General features: G+C 49.6%; 1 protein-coding gene across 1 annotated transcript in view; it reads left to right on the top strand.

The window, feature by feature from the left end:
• Positions 1 to 20,241, top strand: part of LOC144153626 (uncharacterized) — a 76,104-nt gene that overhangs the window by 19,492 nt on the left and 36,371 nt on the right. The window contains exons 5-6 of the mRNA XM_077685275.1: positions 8,876 to 8,943; positions 12,220 to 12,300. Of these exons, the coding sequence (XP_077541401.1) occupies positions 8,876 to 8,943; positions 12,220 to 12,300 (149 nt within the window). The remainder of the gene's footprint in view (positions 1 to 8,875; positions 8,944 to 12,219; positions 12,301 to 20,241) is intronic.

Genomic DNA, 20,241 nt, shown 5'->3' on the forward strand with positions numbered 1-20,241 from the left:
GAGTTTGAGTCCATTTTGAGTTCTGAGTACATTTTGAGTTTGAGTCCATTTTGAGTTCTGAGTACATTTTGAGTTTGAGCACATTTTGAGTTTGATTACATATTGAGTTTTGAGTACATTTTGAGTTCTGAGTAAATAGGAGTTTTAAGTCCATTTGGAGTTTGAGTACATGTGAGTAGCCTAGCAGGCAGCTATGGTTGGCTGTTAAGTTTCATGCGTCACTGTGGGCTCGGAATTCAAGTTACCTGCGGGTATGGCACCAATCGCGATCTGCATGATCGGTTGGGAGGGAGGTGGTGTCTGATTTTTTTTAGTTTCTTGTTGAATTTTTATGGCCATAAGCACTTGCTGTATACCTAATTTTCGCGGCTGGGCGCGTGAGTGATAATTGACTGGTGAGGTCATAAAAAAGGGTTGTCTTAACTTTTCCTCCTTACGGATCCACTAAGAGCGTGGGAAAGGGTGGTGGGAAAGCACACGGCGGCGCTGGCGTGCTGGTTGTTCGCCTGCTACTGTTAACGGCTTGATATACTAGGGGTCACAAAGGAAGAGGTGAGAGCCGGGGGGAAATGGGGGCGGGGGCTGTCCTTTCTACTGTTTCAAATGAATTAGCTGAATTGACTGGGCAGCGCCCCTTAAGACAGAATAATGACCACATTAGATTGGGTGAAAAGGGAAACTGATGAGGCTAAGGCGTGTAAGGTATCAAATGAAAGGTCCGGATTAACGGAATCACGCGGGGTAAATAAAAAAAATGCTTCCTGATTGTAGTCATCAGGCAGTCATAATGAGTCATAGATTGGGTTAAAATTCAAAATGACGCTGCGAGGGCATGTGGGGAATCAAATTCAAGGTCTCGATGTGGGGAATCATTCGGGACGAACATGAGATATGGATATATCATGACGTAGTCATGGTAAATCAAAGATTCGGTTAAAATTCAGGTTCATGACGCTAGGGCGTATCAAATTAAATGTCTCGATGAGGGTAATCACGTGCTTCCTGATTATTATCATGACATAGTCAAAATGGGTCACAAATTAGGTTAAAATTCACAATGGTGCCACTGGGTGTCCGGGGTATCAAATTGAAGGTTCTGATAAGGAAAATCACGTGGGACAAAAATGTGGTAGGGCTATATCATGAGATAGTCATGGTTAGTCATTGATTGGTTTAACGTTCAAATTGATTCCGCTAGGATGTGATGGGTATCAAATCAATGGTCTTGATGAGCCGAATCACGTGGGAGAAATACAAAAATGCTTCCTGGTTATAACCATTAGATTGTCATGGCGAGTCTTAATTTGGGGTAAAATTCGAAGTGACCCCGCTAGGGAGTGTAGGGTATCAAATTTACGGTCTTGAAGAGGGGAATCACGTGGTACAAATGAAAAAAAGGCTTCACAGTTCGAATCATGAGATGGTCATTATGAGTCATAGATGGGGTTAAATTCAAGGTGAGGCCGCTGAAGCATGTGGGGCGTCAAATTGAAGGTTCCAGTTAGGGGAATCATGTCGGACACCTAAATAATGCGTCCTGGTTACAGTCATGAGTCATGGTTAGTTTGACTCAACGTTTATAGAACCAAGGTCAGTTTTAAAACTCTCCGCCTCCGCCATACCAGCAATACGGCGCCCGAGCGACCCACAGCGCCAGGTGGCGTCGCCGTCGCAACCGGCTCCCTTCAGCCGCTGGGGAAGCACGAGCGAAATCAGCGCGGGCCGCATCTGTACTGCCGTTGCGAGCGTAATCGCGAAATATGCCGATCACCGTGTTTATAACCTTTTATTTACGCTTGTAAGTGGTAAGTCTAGCCACATGTCACCGGAGCTACGGCGCTTAATCGGCGACAACCATTGCGCAGTAGCCGCTTGCATTTCAAAGGCCGCGCGGCTTTGTGGCTGCACTTCCGCGTTCGTTTAGAGCATCGTCTGCCATTTCACATTACATAATTTACGTTTCTTGTTGAGGCGGCTGCATATTCTAACCCTCTAGGCAGGAAATGTGGCTGGTGCGTCATGCAGAGACATTAGTGAAGGCTGGCAAACATTGTCATCATTTCGTTAAAAAAGCTTTATCGGTTGAATAAAAGAACCAAAAAGTGGATATTTTTTTAGTTTCAAGGTAAGGAGATATTTCCACGGGATATCCCTCTTGGCGAAAAGAATAGGCTGTCAAGTATCAGTTTCGCGTGGTGATGGGGCCGAGAAGGGAATCAAGACGAAGACGACGATCGCAGTGCGCCCGGTACAAACCGTATATCTGTGTCTCCGCTGCAGTACCTAGTAGCTCTGTAAATAGTGCAAATACCGCTATTATAATCTCGTCTACTTCGTGCCGGTAAAAAAGATTATAGTAACTGTATTTACGCTATTGACAGAGCTTCTAGGCACTGCTGCGGAGACAGCAGCTGACCGAAATAGTTACTTCTGCCCCGATTGAAACACTTTTAAACGAAAAGAAGCTATCCCTCTATTTTCTGAAGAACAACAACAACAAAAAACCAATATAACTTCTATTGTAATCTCTTCCAACATTCTTTCGCCAGCTCGCCAATGGAAAACGCGTCCATGTCTTTACTGTTCGCTGCCAGCACGTCTAAATTTGCAGCACTTTCTTCGGCTGCACCGTTAGCGCTTGTTTTGGCTTTCTGTGCAGACGAGTTCTGTACAAAAATCTGCATGTTTCGGCGTGGAAATTTCTTTCTATTGGCCGGCGGCTTGGATAGGTAAGGAAGAAGGTTTGGAAATATTTTCGGGACGGCTCCTTCGACGAGGCTCCACTTTCCTCACTCAGTTTCTACTTTTTCACTGTTAATTAAGTGGGAGTAGCTCTTTGCTATGTCCTCAGGGCAAAAATTCACGCCACACGCGCGATTTGGCTGAGAGGTTTCGGTCAAGACACGCATTGGCACGGTACCATGCATATATCTACACGAAGGCCGAAGTAACTTGAATTGCGAGAAAAGCGCATTTGGGTTTGGTTTCCCCTGTAACCACCCGTGCAACCGGGGACACAACACGCCGGCATGGTGCTCACCTAACCATCTACAACTGGAGTGCGCACGCATGCACGCACGCGCACGCAAGCACGCACGCGCGGAGACGCTAGCCGCACAACGGCAGGCGTATCCCTCAGAACGTGCTGACCTCAGCTGCCTCCTCAGCCACCCGGTGCTCCGCGCGGGAGCCGGGTGCGACTGCAGCGCCATCAATGCGGCTTGGTGCGGCGGCGCCGGGAAACACTTCGAAGTTTTACAACTGACCTTGGTTCTATAAACGTTGAGTTTGACTGGTATGAATTCCATATGACCCTGCTAGGGTGTGTGGGGTATCAAATTAAAGGTCTCGTCGAGGGGGTCACGTGGGACAAATATGAAAATGCTTTCTGGTTATAATTATGAGGATATCGCAAAAGGTATACAGCAAAAGGTACACACTCTCACTCTCACTCACACTCACACTCACACTCACACTCACACTCACACTCACACTCACACTCACACTCTCACACTCTCACACTCTCACACTCTCACTCACTCTCACTCACTCTCACTCACTCTCACACTCACACTCACTCACTCACACTCTCACACTCTCACACTCTCACACTCTCACACTCTCACTCTCAGTCACACTCACACTCACACTCTCAGTCACACTCACACTCTCACTCACACTCACACTCTCACACTCACTCTCACTCTCACTCACACTCACACTCTCACTCTCACTCACACTCACACTCACTCTCACACTCACACTCACACTCACTCACACACACTCACACTCACTCACACACACTCACACTCCCACTCTCACTCCCACTCCCACTCTCACTCTCACTCCCACTCTCACTCCCACTCTCACTCCCACTCTCACTCCCACTCCCACTCCCACTCTCACTCACACTCTCACTCTCACTCTCACTCAGTCACACTCACACTCACACTCTCACTCTCACTCACACTCTCACTCACACTCTCACTCGCACTCACACTCTCACTCTCACTCTCACACTCTCAATCTCACACTCTCAAACTCTCACTCTCACTCTCTGACTGTCTCAATCTCTGTGAGGCCATGTGAGTTCTGAATTCATTTTGAGTTCTCAGCCCATTTTGAGTTCTGAGTTCATTTTGAGTTTTGAGTACATTTTGAGTTTTGAGTCCATCTTGAGTTTGAGTACATTTTGAGTTTTGAGTACATTTTGAGTTTTGAGTACATTTTGAGTTTTGAGTCCATTTTGAGTTTTGAGTTCATTTTGAGTTTGAGTACATTTTGAGTTTTGAGTCCATTTTGAGTTTGAGTTCATTTTGAGTTTGAGCACGTTTTGAGTTTTGAGTTCATTTTGAGTTTTGAGTCCATTTTGAGTTTGAGTACATTTTGAGTTTTGAGTACATTTTGAGTTTTGAGTACATTTTGAGTTTTGAGTCCATTTTGAGTTTTGAGTTCATTTTGAGTTTGAGTACATTTTGAGTTTTGAGTCCATTTTGAGTTTGAGTTCATTTTGAGTTTGAGCACATTTTGAGTTTTGAGTTCATTTTGAGTTTGAGTACATTTTGAGTTTTGAGTCCATTTTGAGTTTGAGTACACTTTGAGTTTGAGTACATTTTGAGTTTTGAATACATTTTGAGTTTTGAGTCCAAATTGAGTTTGAGTACATTTTGAGTTTGAGTACATTTTGAGTTTTGATTACATTTTGAGTTTGAGTACATTTTGAGTTCTGAGTACATTTTGAGTTTTGAGTCCGAGTGAGTTCTGAGTTTTGAGCTCAATGTGAGTTTGAGTTTGAGTGAGCGCAGATGTGCTGCTCAGCATTGAGTCTGAGTTTGAGTGAGTGGTGATTCGAAAAAAAAAATTGTGAGTGAGTTTGAGTGAGCCGCGCCAACTTTGCCGAGGTATGTTCATAACACATGTAGGGGTGCTGTGTATAATGGAAAGAAAGCTCAGTGCAAAGCCAGCAAAAAAGAACAAATCCAAAGAACTTGTCCTCTGTCATCACTCCTCCTTGCCTTTTTTGTGCTTAGAAAAATGCAGCCCAATTCTCTGCATTCTAACAACAACGGCTATCTCCTAAACGCCCCTATGACAGATTTATAAGAGCCTGCGTGTTCGCGAATACAGTGAGTGATCACAAATGCAGCAGTCATCTTGGTGCTCAAAACTACTTCGAAAATTGTTCCAAATCATAACCTGCTGGGCTGCTACTATCCATGATGTGGAAGGATTTTTTTGTTGTTGTTGTTACAGTGATATGAGGTGTCTCATAGTTCTCACACCTAACACTCTGGGCTCTTCCTTCTCTAATCAGCTACTTTCTTTCTTTTTTTTTTTTTTTTTAATGTGCAGCTTTCTTTGCCGAGTACCCCCACAGCCAGGACCGCGTACCACCCTGCATTTACACAAAAATGCGGAATTAATGGAAGTAACACATGTAATTGCTATAATATCATAAATGCAGATAATCGGTCGAATAGAATTTTGAAAAACCGGGAAATAAGAAAATCAAATAAAAATTTGGCCACTTTCACAATTGAGATGGCAAGACTTGAGGAAACACCAGAGCTGGTGGTCTTCACTAACTTTATCTTGGTCTTTCATAGGTCTCCCCCTTTCCTAAGAGGGAAGATGGCTAAGAAGCGATGCTTTCTCACATCAAAGGCCAAAATCCAAACTTCCAGAGTCCAAAGCCAATGTCCCCGTTACGAACCTTAAGGAAATTCTGTGCTCCCCAAATGTGATGATAGTACAGTCAGATAGACGCCGGTTTCATAACGCGAGGCTCCCAGGTTCGATTCCGATCGTGCAAATTGTTTTCTTTCTTAGGCACGCACTTCCAACACCTGCTTATGGTTCCTTGCTTCCTGACCACTTTCCCCGCACACTTCTTGGCCGAGCATTTCCCCCCTCCACTTCACCAAGGGAAATTTCTTGTTAACGATTCGCACAGACAGAAAAGCGCTTAAGGGGGGACGCGGCTTTCAACTTCGGAAAAATGACCAAAACATCGTTTTTTTGAAACCCGCATATTCGGCTTCTATGTTTCCTATTATGTGTGCAAGCAAAGTTTTTACGCTGAAAAGCGTCGCAAAGTGGCATAAAAAAATACTTTTGTCAGGCGCGGTGACAAACTATCAGCGCAAAAGGGCGAAAAGACGGCAATTTTCGGAGCGCTCTATCTCCGCAACGGTGCCACCGGGCGCGGCCATTTTGATATGGTTAGATCGGCCGAGCGATCGTTTTTCCGGTTCCGCTCGTCTATTTTATCTTCGTCCATTCGCAAACGCACAAACGGCAGAAAAGAAACGTCGCACAAACGAAGCTAGAAATAAATGCTGAAGCGCTATTGGTCCTCCGGTCGGGATGCAGAACGACGACCCTCCTGATTGGATGTCGCGGGCGCAACGCAAGATGGCGGCCGCCTGAGCTGCGTAGCGAGCGGATTGAGTTCATTTTCGCCGCTTCGCTCGGCCGAGTTTCTGTTCAATCTGTGGTATTCAACACGGACGTTATCGCGATGGGAATGCCAGAGATAACGAGCCAGATTACGGGAAGTTGTGTGGCTCGAAAGGCGGAGGTCATCGAACGCTTCGTGGTGCGCGTGACTCTACCGTCGCCAGACCCCGGAGGGTGACGCGGTGTGCGCGCTTGCGATAGCGGTTCGTGAAGTGAACTTTTAGTCGGATTTGCGATGTTTACACGCTTAGTTAGTGCTGTGTTTTGACTGTGGGCTCGCTAGCCTTGAGAAAGAAACGGTCGACGCGTCAAACGCTGCGGCGCGCACGGCATAGCCGACGCGCATTGGAGCATCACATGACTGGGCAACCGGTTACGATTGAACGCCAGTAGTTGTAATTAATGCCTGCGACGTTAGTTTTAATCTTAAAAGCGACCTGACCAGCCATATCAGGTATAATCAAAGCTCGATATGTCGCGGTAAGCGTGCGCTGCGATGCGCGCGAGCCATATCGCCTTTCTTGCGCAATGTTTCCCGTGCACTTGTAATTTTCATGCAAACAGGTTTGAGTTAGTAATATAGGAATAAAATATGCTCTCTGCGTTAAAAATGTACGTTACTGTGGCAGCATTTAACAGTGATTTTTTTAGGGAAATTATTGATACCATTGCTCAGGGCATACTGGCTGTGCTGCGAGAAATATTGGATGCCTTGAATGTCAAAAGTAGTAAAAAAAAATATGCTCTTGCATTGAAGTTGGGAGTTATGCAGAATACTCTACCAAGCTTCAAAGTAGCTCATTTTCAACCTTGTGCTATGCAAACTTTTGGCAATGAACACCTGCACTATGAGTACTAAGTTGCTGTGCCAGGCAAGATAAAACATGAAAAAAAAAAAGCCAAAAATGTTCAAATTTACGTTAAAAAAATGCTTAACTTGTTGCCATGGTGACAACACTGCAAAAGGAGGTTGTCCAGTGCGATACAGCCAACCAACTAACCTACTTTGCATTGAAAGCCCATTGAAACCCATCTCCCCTCCGTTTGGTTTGCCAAGGGGGGTATGTACTCTTCACGGAGGAGCTGAAAATGATGTTTTCTGGAAAGAGAAAGGCTGAAAAGGCACTCCAATTTCAAGGCAAGGCCTTCCAGAAGCCCCATGTTCAAAAGGACATGAAAGGCTACAACCGTGACGACTTTTGATATGTGAAACCTATGTTGCAACTTCGGAAGCCGTTTTCTCAAAACAGTTTTTTTTGCCACCTGTGTCGCTTGTCCCAGGGATTTCTTCGTGACTGCTGGGTCTATTTTGATTCCGTTTCTTGCATTACATTCCTTGATGAACTGTTCAGGTCGTGACACTTTTAGTTTTCCAGATTTGTTTTTTGTGATTTTTTTATTCAAATAATTGTTCAGAGTTGACATGCCTGTTGCACATTAACCTCTAAAAAAATGAAAACTAAAAAACATTGTGTTGTAAAAAAAAAATTCTAAAACTGTCACGACCTCGTCCATTCATTTGAGAATGCAAAGCACTTCGAACAAGTTTTGTATCGTGTTTTATAAGCCGCTCAAGCTCGGTACAAGCGGAACAGAAAGAAAATTTCATACATAAAAAAGTTATCAAAATATTAACTTCAAATTTTTATGGTGTTATCACAGAAGCATTTCCAGTTGCTGTGCCAATTTTCATCAAAATCCACAAAGAAATAAAAAAGTTGATTTTGAAAGCCACGTCCCCCCTTAAACAGCTGATAGTCGAAGTTTTACAACAATGAACTCACGAAATCCAAAATATGTCTTGCACATCTCGTCTGGAAAAGGAAGAGTAAACTAAAAAAGCATGGAAAAGAACATTGGGAGCACGAAAAACGTAATAGTGAAAATGGACCAACCCTGCACTATGCCTTGCATATGTGGAAAAATTCATAATTGGCGGAGTAGGGGCACTTAATCACTATTGTGGTATCAATTTACATTGTTAGCAAAAAGAAACAAAAGAAAGCTTAAAAACAATAAGGTAACCCAACGTCTTTGGGTACTAATAGCCAGATCTGCCTGCAAAGAAGTAAAAGAAATTTCACGCATTAGTAGATGATTCTCGGAGCTTCTGCAGGTTCTTCTGCTGAGAGCCAACAACTTTTTCTTGTTCCGGAGGCTAAGTCCTTTTCCTTCGCCTCACCGACCATGACAATGCCGACTGTGTTGGTGCAGCTCAGTACTTAGTGCGAATTCTGGGCTGGAATTTTCTTTGTTTTGCTTTGTTTTGCTTTGCCTTTCTCCAAACTCTGCCACAGGGTTAGAAAAATGGCAGGGTCGCATGGATGATTACATAAAAACTTGTGTCAATGAAAGTTGCCGTATCAAACTGTCGACCCGTTTTTGGCTCCCTCTTCCCTCCTCCGGCTGTGTGCAGTGGAAGGCAGCAAGCTGGTGTGCAAACACTGCTCGGTGGAGCTCAACTCCAAGCAGCAGTACGATGAGGTGAGGGTTTCCCTTCTTCGAGTGCCTAGTTGGTGGTGGGCATGACCTGCACACCTCTCGACTGTTCTGCGTAGTTGATCTGTAAGTGAATTCCCGGCCGCGGGGGCTGCTTTTCTGATGGAGGCGAAAAGCAAAAACGCCGATGTGTACGAGATTTTGGCACACGTTAAAGATCCCCAGGTGGTTAAAATTAATCTGGAGCCCTCCACTACAGCGTGCCTCATTGCCAGTGTTGCGTCGGCACATTAAACCCTACAATCAATCAAGTCAATTAATCAGTCAATCAATCACTCAATCAATGATCTGTAAGTCAGGCTGGGGCAACACCGCTACAGGGTGAGTTTCGAAGCTTGGCCAAGTTCTTTGCCTTTTTGGAGTGCGTTGTAATATACCGAAAGTACCACCTGCGAGTGCAAAGGCTATGTTGTTCATGCTATGCAGGAAGCTGTTTTCAATAGAGCGCTGCCTGTTGTAAACCACTTCTGTTTGTTATGCAGAGGAAAAGGTAATTTTACAATTTTTGTTGCTTACTCTGTGAACAATTTTGTTTAGCGGCATGCGAATACTTAAAGGAGCCATGAAGAGAAAATGCAAGTTGGCTTTATTCGAAAGATTTCGTGTTTTATAGTGCCCTCAGCGCTTGTCCGGATAGAAACGGTGCTTTATTCACTGAGAAATTAAACAATTTAGGTTAAAATTTTGATTTTCCTGCTCAATCGTGCGTTTTCGTGGTCCCAAGTGACATCACGGGAACCGACCGCTCTGCAGCCTAGAGTACCTTCATTCACGCATCCGCCGTACAGGGTACAGACACGTAACGCTGGCGCCGCCATGTTCGGTTGCTCGCTCGCCGCCGAAGCAAGTCATTGTGTCAAAACCGCGCTAAAATTATCGCCGCAACGCGGTTTACTGAAGAAGTTTGAATCATATTGTCTGTTTCGCGTTGCTAGGTCTCGTGGGAAACGAAAAGAATAACGCGTTGAGCCCGTTGGCCCAATTGCGGCGGCACGGGACCGTTCAAAGGTTGTCTCCACCCTGTACAGCGGTGTTGGTTTGTTCCCGCGTTTCTTTACGTTCCGTAACCTAGATGGCGCCACCATACCGTGGCAAGCGTTTGGTTTGTTTTTGCCCGCATTTAAACCTGGCTTGTTTTTGTTCTGGGAGAAAATATTCGTTCCCCGAAACAGTGCTCGCTCGACAAATGGGGTCACGTAAGACACCGTTGCTTGCGTCAATCGGCCAGTGTCGTCTGCGACAACCCCAAGCCCCGTAGTGCTGTGCAGCTAAACCAAAGCATGCTGTGCGCAGTACAAACAGCAGAACGCATCAGTACTTCTATGTTTACATGTGCTTTCGTAACTTCCACTGTTTGTCCCATCATTCTTATTACTTTGTAAAGAATGTGCCCTAAATTTAAGCGCAAATCGCTCGTTCGTCTAGTTTGTAAGCTCTACCTAATTTGCGTCTGCTTCTGCCAGCCTCCGCCAATCGCAGAGCTTAGCCCATGTGACATCACAGGTTCTGTTGCGGGAAATGAGCTGGTGGGTCGCATGACCATTCCCGTTTTTCCTAATTATGTAGCTTATTTGAGCGAAGTTTACGTTAAAAGTGGTGTCAGTATGATTCTAACGAGACAATCTTTTGAATGAACCAAACTTGTGTTTTCTCTTCATGGCTCCTATAAATGTCAGAATACGAATGAATTCAAATAGTAGCTCCGCAAATAGTTTGATTTTTGAATCAAATATCTGCTATTCGAATTTTTGAATACAGTGTAGTGTGCTTAGAACAATATTCTAGTGCCGAAAAAATTCCATCGTTGTAACTGATCGCTGTTGTAAGCACGCTGCGGAAAAAAAAAAGTTCTAAACAGATCAAAACATTTTATTTGCATGCAAGCAAGGCCGCACTACTATCTATCTACAGAAAAGAATCCATAGTCAGTCAGCTTTGTTTGCATGATGCAAAACTGGTGCACGTCATTTTCAAGAGCATTTAGAGTGGCACTTGCCGCGGACAATGCCATAGGGCACGGGGTTGAGCTCTGTCGCATGGCAGGTTGGAGCGGACGAAGTATGAGGGCTGCCGGGCAGTCCTGGTGTTGTGGGAGCACATCGGAAATTCATAGCACTGGGTACTATGCTGGTTGCGCAGAACCCCCGTGTTTGCTGTAGCATGCGCATGGTAATACCCTTGACACCAAAAGGGAACATGTGGCGAGGAAAGCAGCCTCTTCTCCGGAACTTTTTCCAGCAGTTGCTGGAAACTTGCTTGCCGTGACTTCTTGATGTCACGCTGGCTGTGTGCAGAGAATGCCTGACGTGATTTAAGGGCGGACAGGGCTCTTAAAACAGCTCCTATTATTTTTGAGTAAACTCTGTGAAACCTGCCAGACTTGCTGCTTTCCTTCACTGGTTTAAAAAATGTCATTATTTGTTTTGAGTCAGTCAATTAGTTCCAAAGATAATTAGAGATAATTAGTCATTTTTGGAGGAACAACAGACAAAACAGTGCTGGTCATAAAACTGCAATTTTCATATTTTCCATTGCTACGAACCCTGGTGAATGCAATAAGAGAAACAGTTTTTTGATGCACCGCTTGAAACTAATTTTTCAGCTCATTAAACTTTGGTGGCACCATTGGCAAGGAACCATTTTGAATGCCCATCTCAAACACCAAAGTTTAATGAGCTGCAAAATTAGTTTCAAGCGGTGCATCAAAAAACTGTTTCTCTTATTGCACTCACCAGGGTTCGTAGCAATGGAAAATACGAAAATTGCAGTTTTATGACCAGCACTGTTTTGTCTGCTGTTCCTCCAAAAATGACTAATTATCTCTAATTATCTTGGGAACTAATTGACTGACTCAAAAAATAATGACATTTTTTTAAATCAGTGGGGGAAAGTAGCAAGACTGGCAGGTTTCACTGCATTTACTCAAAAATTAAAAGAAATTTTGTGAGGAGGAATCGACAGTTTTCATTTCAGGTGAGGGGGGGGGGGGGAAGGGGTTGTTGGCTGTAAGGGTACATTTTCAACAAAAATGACAAACACCGACCAGCCCAAAAAATCGTTCATGTTTCGGCCCAGCACGGAAGCCTTGTCCACAATTCATAACGTCAAAAGCGATTTCTGGGACTGGTAGGCGTCTCTCCTCTCTCTTATTGCAAACGTACCCTTACGGCCAGATGGGATTCTATCACACTGTTGACTTTGTGGCTGTGCCGCTGGGTGTGGGAAGAGGTGTGATGACCGAGCCCTGTGGTTCCCGTGCAGCACATGAAGAGCAAGAACCACCAGCTTCGCCTGACCAACACGCCCCTCCGGCCCATGCGCAAGATGAAGAAGGAGCTACGGGTGAGGGGGCTCCGCTCTTTCTTGCAGTGGGGGGGGGGGTGCAATGCAAGTCTCAGCCCCAGTTGGTGTTGCTTCATTCCAAGGGGTAGATTGATGCTGGCCATTTCATTTACTACCTTCTATGTATGTGTGTGTGTGGGCTGAGGCATTCCTAACTGAGCCCCACACTGTGAGGTTCTGCAAAATGATGCACAGTAGAACCTTGTTGATACATTAAAAAAAGAAAAAGAAATGCGAGGGAGAAACGTACTATCTGGGAAAGCGGAAACATCTTTGTCCCACCATTTGCTCCCATTAAAGCTTAGCACAGAAACATCTGGTACACTGACTGCCATTAGTGCTGGTACTAACACATTTGTGGCGTAGTGCTACAGTAGAACCCCGTCGATACATTTTCAGTTCATACCATATCCCGGTTACCAGGCTCTTAACTATCAACACTAAAAATGCCCCACAGTACATTTCATAGAGGAAATGTACTGTGGGGAATTTTTATTAATTTTTATTTTTAAGATGTAAAACTAGTTCAAAGCAGTGCATAAAAAAAAAATGATTTCCTTATTGCACTCACCAGAGTTCGTAGTATTGGAAAATATAAAGATCACAGTTTTATGACTAGCACTGTTTTGTTCATTGTTCCTCCAACATGTGGGCATACTGGGCCTCGCTGCGGGGTAGCAAACGACCCCGGCTAGCTTCGTTAGAGACGTCGAGCGCCAAAGTGGGCTCGTTGGTCCCTTGCGGGCTAAGTGGGGTTCAGGGTGTTCCCCCTACGCCCGGAAATGACCCATCCAAAATGCCCCAGAGAGGTTCGTGGCGTCCACAAGGGAGACGCCGCGACGGGTTCGACTCACCGACACAGGCGACGACAGGCTCCAAAGGGCCAGGACGAACCATGGGGTTTATTGGCCGAGTCGTACAGTGCATAATAACGCCAAGACCGGGTTAAGAACTACACTGTACCGACACGCGTCCTACGGCGTCGCCCAAACAGGCGACCATGGCCGAGGTTGCACGCGGGCCGCTCGCAAGGTGACCAGAGGCCTACCCTGCGCGTCCGATCAGGGCCAAACAGCGCCCGACCGGCCGGCGCGGTGGGGAGGAGACGAGCCAGCCGGGGACAAGGAGCGCCCCGGTATCCGACTCCCATCTCCTCCATTCCCCCATCTCCCCTATCCATGGGGCCTGAGCCGGAGCAAGAGCCAAGAGCAAAAGCAAGAGAGCGCGCGTCGTGCTTATAAGGAGAGGGCGAGAGGAGGCAGGTTCCCGGGCGAGGAGGAGCGACAGCGGCGGCAGGGCAGTCGGTGCCCGCCGGCGCGTCGACCCGCGAGGTGACGTCACGCGCGCGAGAAGCGCGCTCGTTCGAACATCGCGCTCGCGGGAGGGGGAAAGGGGATCAAGCGGATCCCCACATCCCCCCCCTCCTCAAAACCGAGCCCGGTCTGAAGGACCCGCTCGACAACTGCAGGCACAGCACATACCCTACGAGGTTACAACGGGTCCCCAGCCCAAGAAGTCCGCGAATGTCCGCACGTTGGAGTACACGCCGACACACACGCCCACACTTCGAAGACACGCCGTTCCAAAGTTCGACACAGCGCCAGAGTGGTCGGCACGAGCAGGGGCCGTCTAGATGACTGGAGGACACCGGAGAGCAGGCCCAAGACCGCCAGACCGCGGGGCAGGTTCACGCCGGACGCTCGAGCAACAGGCTCGAGGGTTGAAGCTGCCAGGCGTAGCTCGACCAGCTGCAGCAGGAGATGGCCACCAAAGGTTGGAGTGGCAGCAGCCGCAGGGTGCCGTACCGCCTGAAGGTCCCGAAGAAGCACCCAGGGTGCGCTCGTCGAAGGCGCCAAGGAGAGGAGCCGCGGCGAGCGACGCCGCACGAGGCATCGTGAGGGAGTGCCCCTAGAAAGCGCCGGAGCGCCCGAGTTGCTTGGGTGTGCCATGGCCCTGGCGAGTGGCGACGTTGAAGCCGCCGGTCGATGCAGGCTGGCCTGTGACAAGGGCCGTGTGTGGTGCGGCAACTGAAGACTGAAGAAAACCGGGCTGGGGACCGCGCCAAGGAACAGTGCTGCAAAAGGGAGACAAAAGGCGAAACCCAAAACTACCTGCCGGGAACAGCGATAGGGGCGCGCAAAGGCTCGGGCCGAAAAAGTGGCCGTAATGCCGGTGCCGCGAGAAACTGGAGAGAGCTAACGGCTGCGTAGTGCGTAACAGCGGTCGCACGGAAGGTAGCCGGCATTCCCCGTTTCGCTTCGTCGGCGGCCATCCTCCCCCCCTTCCAAAGCGTCGCTATCGGCGACGAAGGCATAGAGGGAAGAATACTGGAACGAAGGGCGTGAGGCCCGCGTCGTTCCCTAGGCCGCCGATTGAGTGGCGTGCCCTTCTCCCGCGGTGTCTCTCCGACGTCCGCCATGAGAGAGGGTTTACCTGCCATGTCACGTGGGCTTATTGGGCCAGTTGGTGGGCCCGTCGCCTGACGTGACGCGCTTCCGCCCGCCACTGAGGAGAGGGGGCAAACTCGTTGCCCAGCCGGGCGTCGCGAAGCAACCTCTCCGTGGCTGCGGCGTTGGCGCTCGCTGGCGCTCGGTAGGGTTGGTCATGGGGCGGAAACGTCGCCCCGCGCCAACGCTCCGCTCGGACGTGAGGACGCATGATCAGGCCCGCGGAAAAAGCCAAACGGGTGAATATCGCGGTCCTTTGTCGTCATCGCGCATGCCTAGTGCTTCCTCAGGGCGAAAATGTCGCCCATCAGCGAAGCCAACAGCGGCAGCCTGAAAGGAACCGACGACTACGGCCACCGGGATGGAGTCCGAAAGTGTACGCCGTATTTTGCCGTGGTTTGCGCCTCTCGATTGGCTGCATGAAGTCGGATAGATTGAGGGATCCGCACTTCGCGCTGTGGCACGCGCTGCACGAGCGAGAAGCAAAAAGGCTCCTCGCTGTGCGCTCGGCCCGATGTTAAAAGCAGAGTGACACAACTTAATAAAAGTCTTACGGTCGCTCGCTTATCCGGCCCTTCGCGAGTCGGGGAAGCTCAACGCGGCTTCCCTAGACTGCGGTAAATCGCCACCCATGCTGAGCCTCGTGGGGCCTTATCGGGTGAGATTTTATCGGCAGAACTCCCATCCGCTCCTCGCAGGCACGGGTCCGTGACAAAAATAAAAACGCGCTTGCAGCAGCCTGGCTGCATAGCGCACGAGACCTACCGCAGTACCAGCGGTTATAGGCCTCCAACGAAAGCGTCGCCCGCTCCATCTCGGAGCGCGACTCACACAGAGCCAAAACGACCTACTATTTACATATTTACAAATCGGACCTTCGTGCTGCGTTCGGAGGAGGTTTGTCCTGCCAAAGGCGATGCCGGCGGACAACATATGGTCCCCGGGTGCGCCTCTCGTCTAGGGATTGCCAAATTCGTGGCAGTGCTCCTTTCGACGATCGCACCGACGAACACGTGCGAGCACGTGGGGACAGGTTCCGTCAGGTGCGGCGCGCGTCAGGAACTCCGGGTTAGCGACTGGGGCTGATATTTGCCGCCACGTTCGCGTTTCCCTTCCTTCAGCGCAACGGCAAGAGCGAGGATAGTGGAGATCAGCTCGCTACATGCCTGGCCAGGTAGCGGAGCGGCACAACTTCGGGAAGTCTTGCGGCCACTCGCCCAGCCGCCCACGAGTCACGGAAGTATCGTATACCTTCCTCAAACTGCGGGTGCTCACCACCGCGAAACTCTCAAGGGGAATTTCCTTCGGTGGGGTAACTTCAGCGAGAGACATTGAGCGTGTAGCAGATACGAATCCGAGAGATAAAAAAAAACGCGCCTGCAGCAGTACGAGCTGCAAAGCGCTCGAGGCTGACCACAATACAAGCGGTTAGTAGCCTCCGGCGACCGCGTCGCCCGCTCACACAGAGCACGACTCACACAGAGCCAGTTAAAATCATATTTACAACACGGATCGTTCTGATAACCGGGCACCTGCTCGTCTCTGCTGGATGCAATACCGGCTGACAATGGGTCTGCTCGGTATGCGATATCGCCCGGGAATTACAACGTTTGCACGCTTAATGCATTCCCTTCGGGGCTCGCACCAACTGGCCGACGTTCAGCGCGTGGCTACGGGGCCAGTCGGGTGCTAGGCGCGTTAGGAACATTCAAGCGGTCACGGGGGCTCGCGACAGGCGTCCGCCCCCACGTGGTGCTACCGCTCCCCTTGCGCACGGTGACGTTTTCACGGGCGCAGCTTATATGGCCAGCACGCGTGGTTCGCGTATCCGCTTAAGCCAGCTGAATGCCACGTGGTCCGTCTCCACTACGAACGAACTTTGGTCGACGGAACGGTCGAACTCGTTCAGTACGTGTGGCCCGACCTCTAAGTCGTCCGTAACACTACGCGGCGAGCGGGCCGCCGTGCTTTGGAAACACGAGATCGTAAGGCGAGCTACGCCTGGGAAACAGAGTGCTCCCCAGTGGGCCTAGCTGTGGACTCAGCGCACTGCATCTCACGCGCGCCGGCAAGATCGACAACAAAGCGTCGTACAATGCCTGTGCGGGGATGTGCTACGCTGTCCCGGCCGTGTCGTGGGAGCGAAAGGTGCTCTTTTGCGACAGGGCCCTGGCGTCCACGCGTGCTATGCGCGATAGGCGCTCGCACGTGGTAGGACGAATGCGCATTATCGTCATCAGAGCGGGAGGCTCCTCCTCGACGAGGCGCAGGGGGCTCCTTAGCGAGACGCAAACTGGGCCACCAGGGCCGTTTGGCGTCTGCACGTGGAGATACGTTGGACGCAGGCTGACGCCGTCCGAGCAAAAGAGGTTCTCGTTTCCGACGTAGCGAGCGTATGGCTCTGCTCCAGGTTCAAATCGTACGTCAATTTCGCAGGCTCGGGATCGCCGCTACGTTGAGTAGTACAGAACACAGGAGATGCTGGCGCGGGTCGGGCGATAAGTGCCTCGGTTCGCGGGCAGCGGTGAGCGGCGGGAGCGCGTTACGCCGAAGCGTCGTGCTCCCAAAAGCCGATTGCTGGCGCGGGTTGGGCGATAAGTGCCTCGGTCCGCGGGCAGCGGCGGATGGCCCGAGCACGTTGCTAAAAACAGCGTGGTGCTCAAAAGCCTAACCGCTCACCTCACAGTAAATCGCACAGGGACTAAGGCCAGGGGCCTGTTCCGTCGCGCAGTGTCGATACCGTGTTGGGCGCCAATGTGGGTATATTGGGCCTGGCTACGGGGCACCAAACGACCCCGGCTAGCTTCGTTAGAGACGTCGAGCGCCAAAGTGGGCTCGTTGGTCCCTTGCGGGCTAAGTGGGGTTCAGGGTGTTCCCCCTACGCCCGGAAATGACCCATCCAAAATGCCCCAGAGAGGTTCGCGGCGTCCACAAGGGAGACGGCGCGACGGGTTCGACTCACCGACACAGGCGACGACAGGCTCCAAAGGGCCAGGACGAACCATGGGGTTTATTGGCCGAGTCGTACAGTGCATAATAACGCCAAGACCGGGTTAAGAACTACACTGTACCGACACGCGTCCTACGGCGTCGCCCAAACAGGCGACCATGGCCGAGGTTGCACGCGGGCCGCTCGCAAGGTGACCAGAGGCCTACCCTGCGCGTCCGATCAGGGCCAAACAGCGCCCGACCGGCCGGCGCGGCGGGGAGGAGACGAGCCAGCCGGGGACAAGGAGCGCCCCGGTATCCGACTCCCATCTCCTCCATTCCCCCATCTCCCCTATCCATGGGGCCGGAGCCGGAGCAAGAGCCAAGAGCAAAAGCAAGAGAGCGCGCGTCGTGCTTATAAGGAGAGGGCGAGAGGAGGCAGGTTCCCGGGCGAGGAGGAGCGACAGCGGCGGCAGGGCAGTCGGTGCCCGCCGGCGCGTCGACCCGCGAGGTGACGTCACGCGCGCGAGAAGCGCGCTCGTTCGAACATCGCGCTCGCGGGAGGGGGAAAGGGGATCAAGCGGATCCCCACAAACAATGGCTAATTATCTCTGATGACCGTGGTAACTTATTGACTTACTGCCATATTTGAAACCAGTGTAAAAAAGGCAGCAAGTCTAAGGTTTTACGAAGTTTACTTCAAAATAAAAGAAATTATTTTAAAGGGACACTGAAGTGATTTGTAAACATTGTGGGATTACTAGCGCAAATTGTAGTCCAGGGTCCATAGGCCACGTTTCAACCATTCTGAGCGCATTTACGCGAATTTAGTTAGTAGAAAAATTTATTCGAAAATGCTGTCCTTCTCTTTGCACCCTCGCCCATTTTCTGTGGCGTTTTCGTGTGACGTCAGGAGGAGATGACTTGGCTTGACTGAGCTACTGCATGGCTCGCCGACCTTCCGGCAGAGTCAGTCGGCCCAGCGTTTAGTCCGCCGGCCGCCGACGGGCCGTCGCAATTCGTTCGTTCAGTTGAAACGAAGCCACGACACGTTTGTGAATAAGAATGTGCCTTTATTTAGTTTGTTAGTTTTTACACTGTATCTAGCTCCGAGTCCAGGTCGCTCCACACAAGCGCTGCACAAGCGCACATGCGACGCTTCACTGTCTGGCACGCCAGTAGGAAAATCTACGGCCACTTGAAGGCGGGACAAGAGTCAGCGAAGTGAATATAGGTACTAAGGAAATAAAATCAACTGATACTTTTACCGTACAGCGTAATTCTAGGGAGCACGAAGCACTTTTTTGCGCTGGGAGAACAAGCACAGCGGTCAGCAGCGCGACCGCACATCTGCGAACGCTTTTCCGTCTAAGAAATGCTATTGCTAGATGTGAGATATTGTGGAAATTTGGGGGACTTACTGCACGACCACTATACAACAAATAGTCATCTAAGCTGCTTGAAATGCTAAAAATAAATAAGAGTGTAAACTGGTTATACATTATATGTATCATCTTGACGAAACAGCGTAAAAAACGGGGACACTAGGAGAGAAAGACGACAGGACGACGCTCGCCCTGTCGTCGACACTAGGAGAGAAAGACGACAGGACGACGCTCGCCCTGTCGTCTTTCTCTCCTAGTGTCCCCGTTTTTTACGCTGTTTCGTCAAGATGATACATAACCAGTACCAACTCGCCCAAATGTTGATCCTTCTGCAGTATACATTATATACCTTGTAATTCGAATGCTGGCAGTACTGGCCCGTGGCCGAGCGGTCTGGAGCGCTAGGTATGTTATTTTGACAGTCACAAGTTCGAATCCCCAACGGTACATTGTTTTTTTTTTTTTTTTTTTTTGTAAGTTGATTTTTTCGTTTTCGGCTGATGTTTTCTGTAGAGTTCACCATTTTTGGGCCTTAATGTTCACTGCTCCACGAGTGAGTTAATAGAACGCGCGCATACTGACACTGACGCGCTAGCGAGTTCTCGTTGGCGTGCTGTTGCCATAAGCACCGACTGCTTGCGAGCAGTGTGCACAGGCCTGAATCAGCAGACCCTTGGCCTGGTGCGAACACGCTTTTTACGATACAGGTATGAGTGAGGCAAGCTCCAAATATGGGGGAAAAGCGCATGGCATTTGGGCGTCTGCGGTGACGCGGAGGGCTTTCATTCACTGCGTAGGCCTCGGCTAATGATTGCTGTTCGTTTCCCGGCCGCGGCGGCCGCTTTTCTGATGGAGGCGAAAAGCAAAAACGCCCGTGTGTACGAGATTTCGGCGCACGATAAAGATCCCCAGGTGGTCAAAATTAATCCGGAGCCCTCCACTACGGCGCGCCTCATCGCCTGCGTTGCGTCGGCGCGTTAAACCCTGCAATCAATCAAATCAATCAGCTAATGATTGCTACGATTCCAAGGTGTCCTGGGAGGCTTATCTTAGGCATTTTACAGCTGACAACATGGCACAAGCGCGGTACGACGATTACTGAGATATCGAGAATGCCCATCCAACGATGCCGTCGAATGTCAAGCATGTTGTTTTACAGAACCGCAACCGAAACTTGTTTG

The sequence above is a fragment of the Haemaphysalis longicornis genome, unplaced genomic scaffold (assembly GCF_048455015.1).
Source record: "Haemaphysalis longicornis isolate Haplotype H1 unplaced genomic scaffold, Haemaphysalis longicornis Haplotype H1 scaffold_9, whole genome shotgun sequence".
Lineage (NCBI taxonomy): Eukaryota > Metazoa > Arthropoda > Arachnida > Ixodida > Ixodidae > Haemaphysalis > Haemaphysalis longicornis.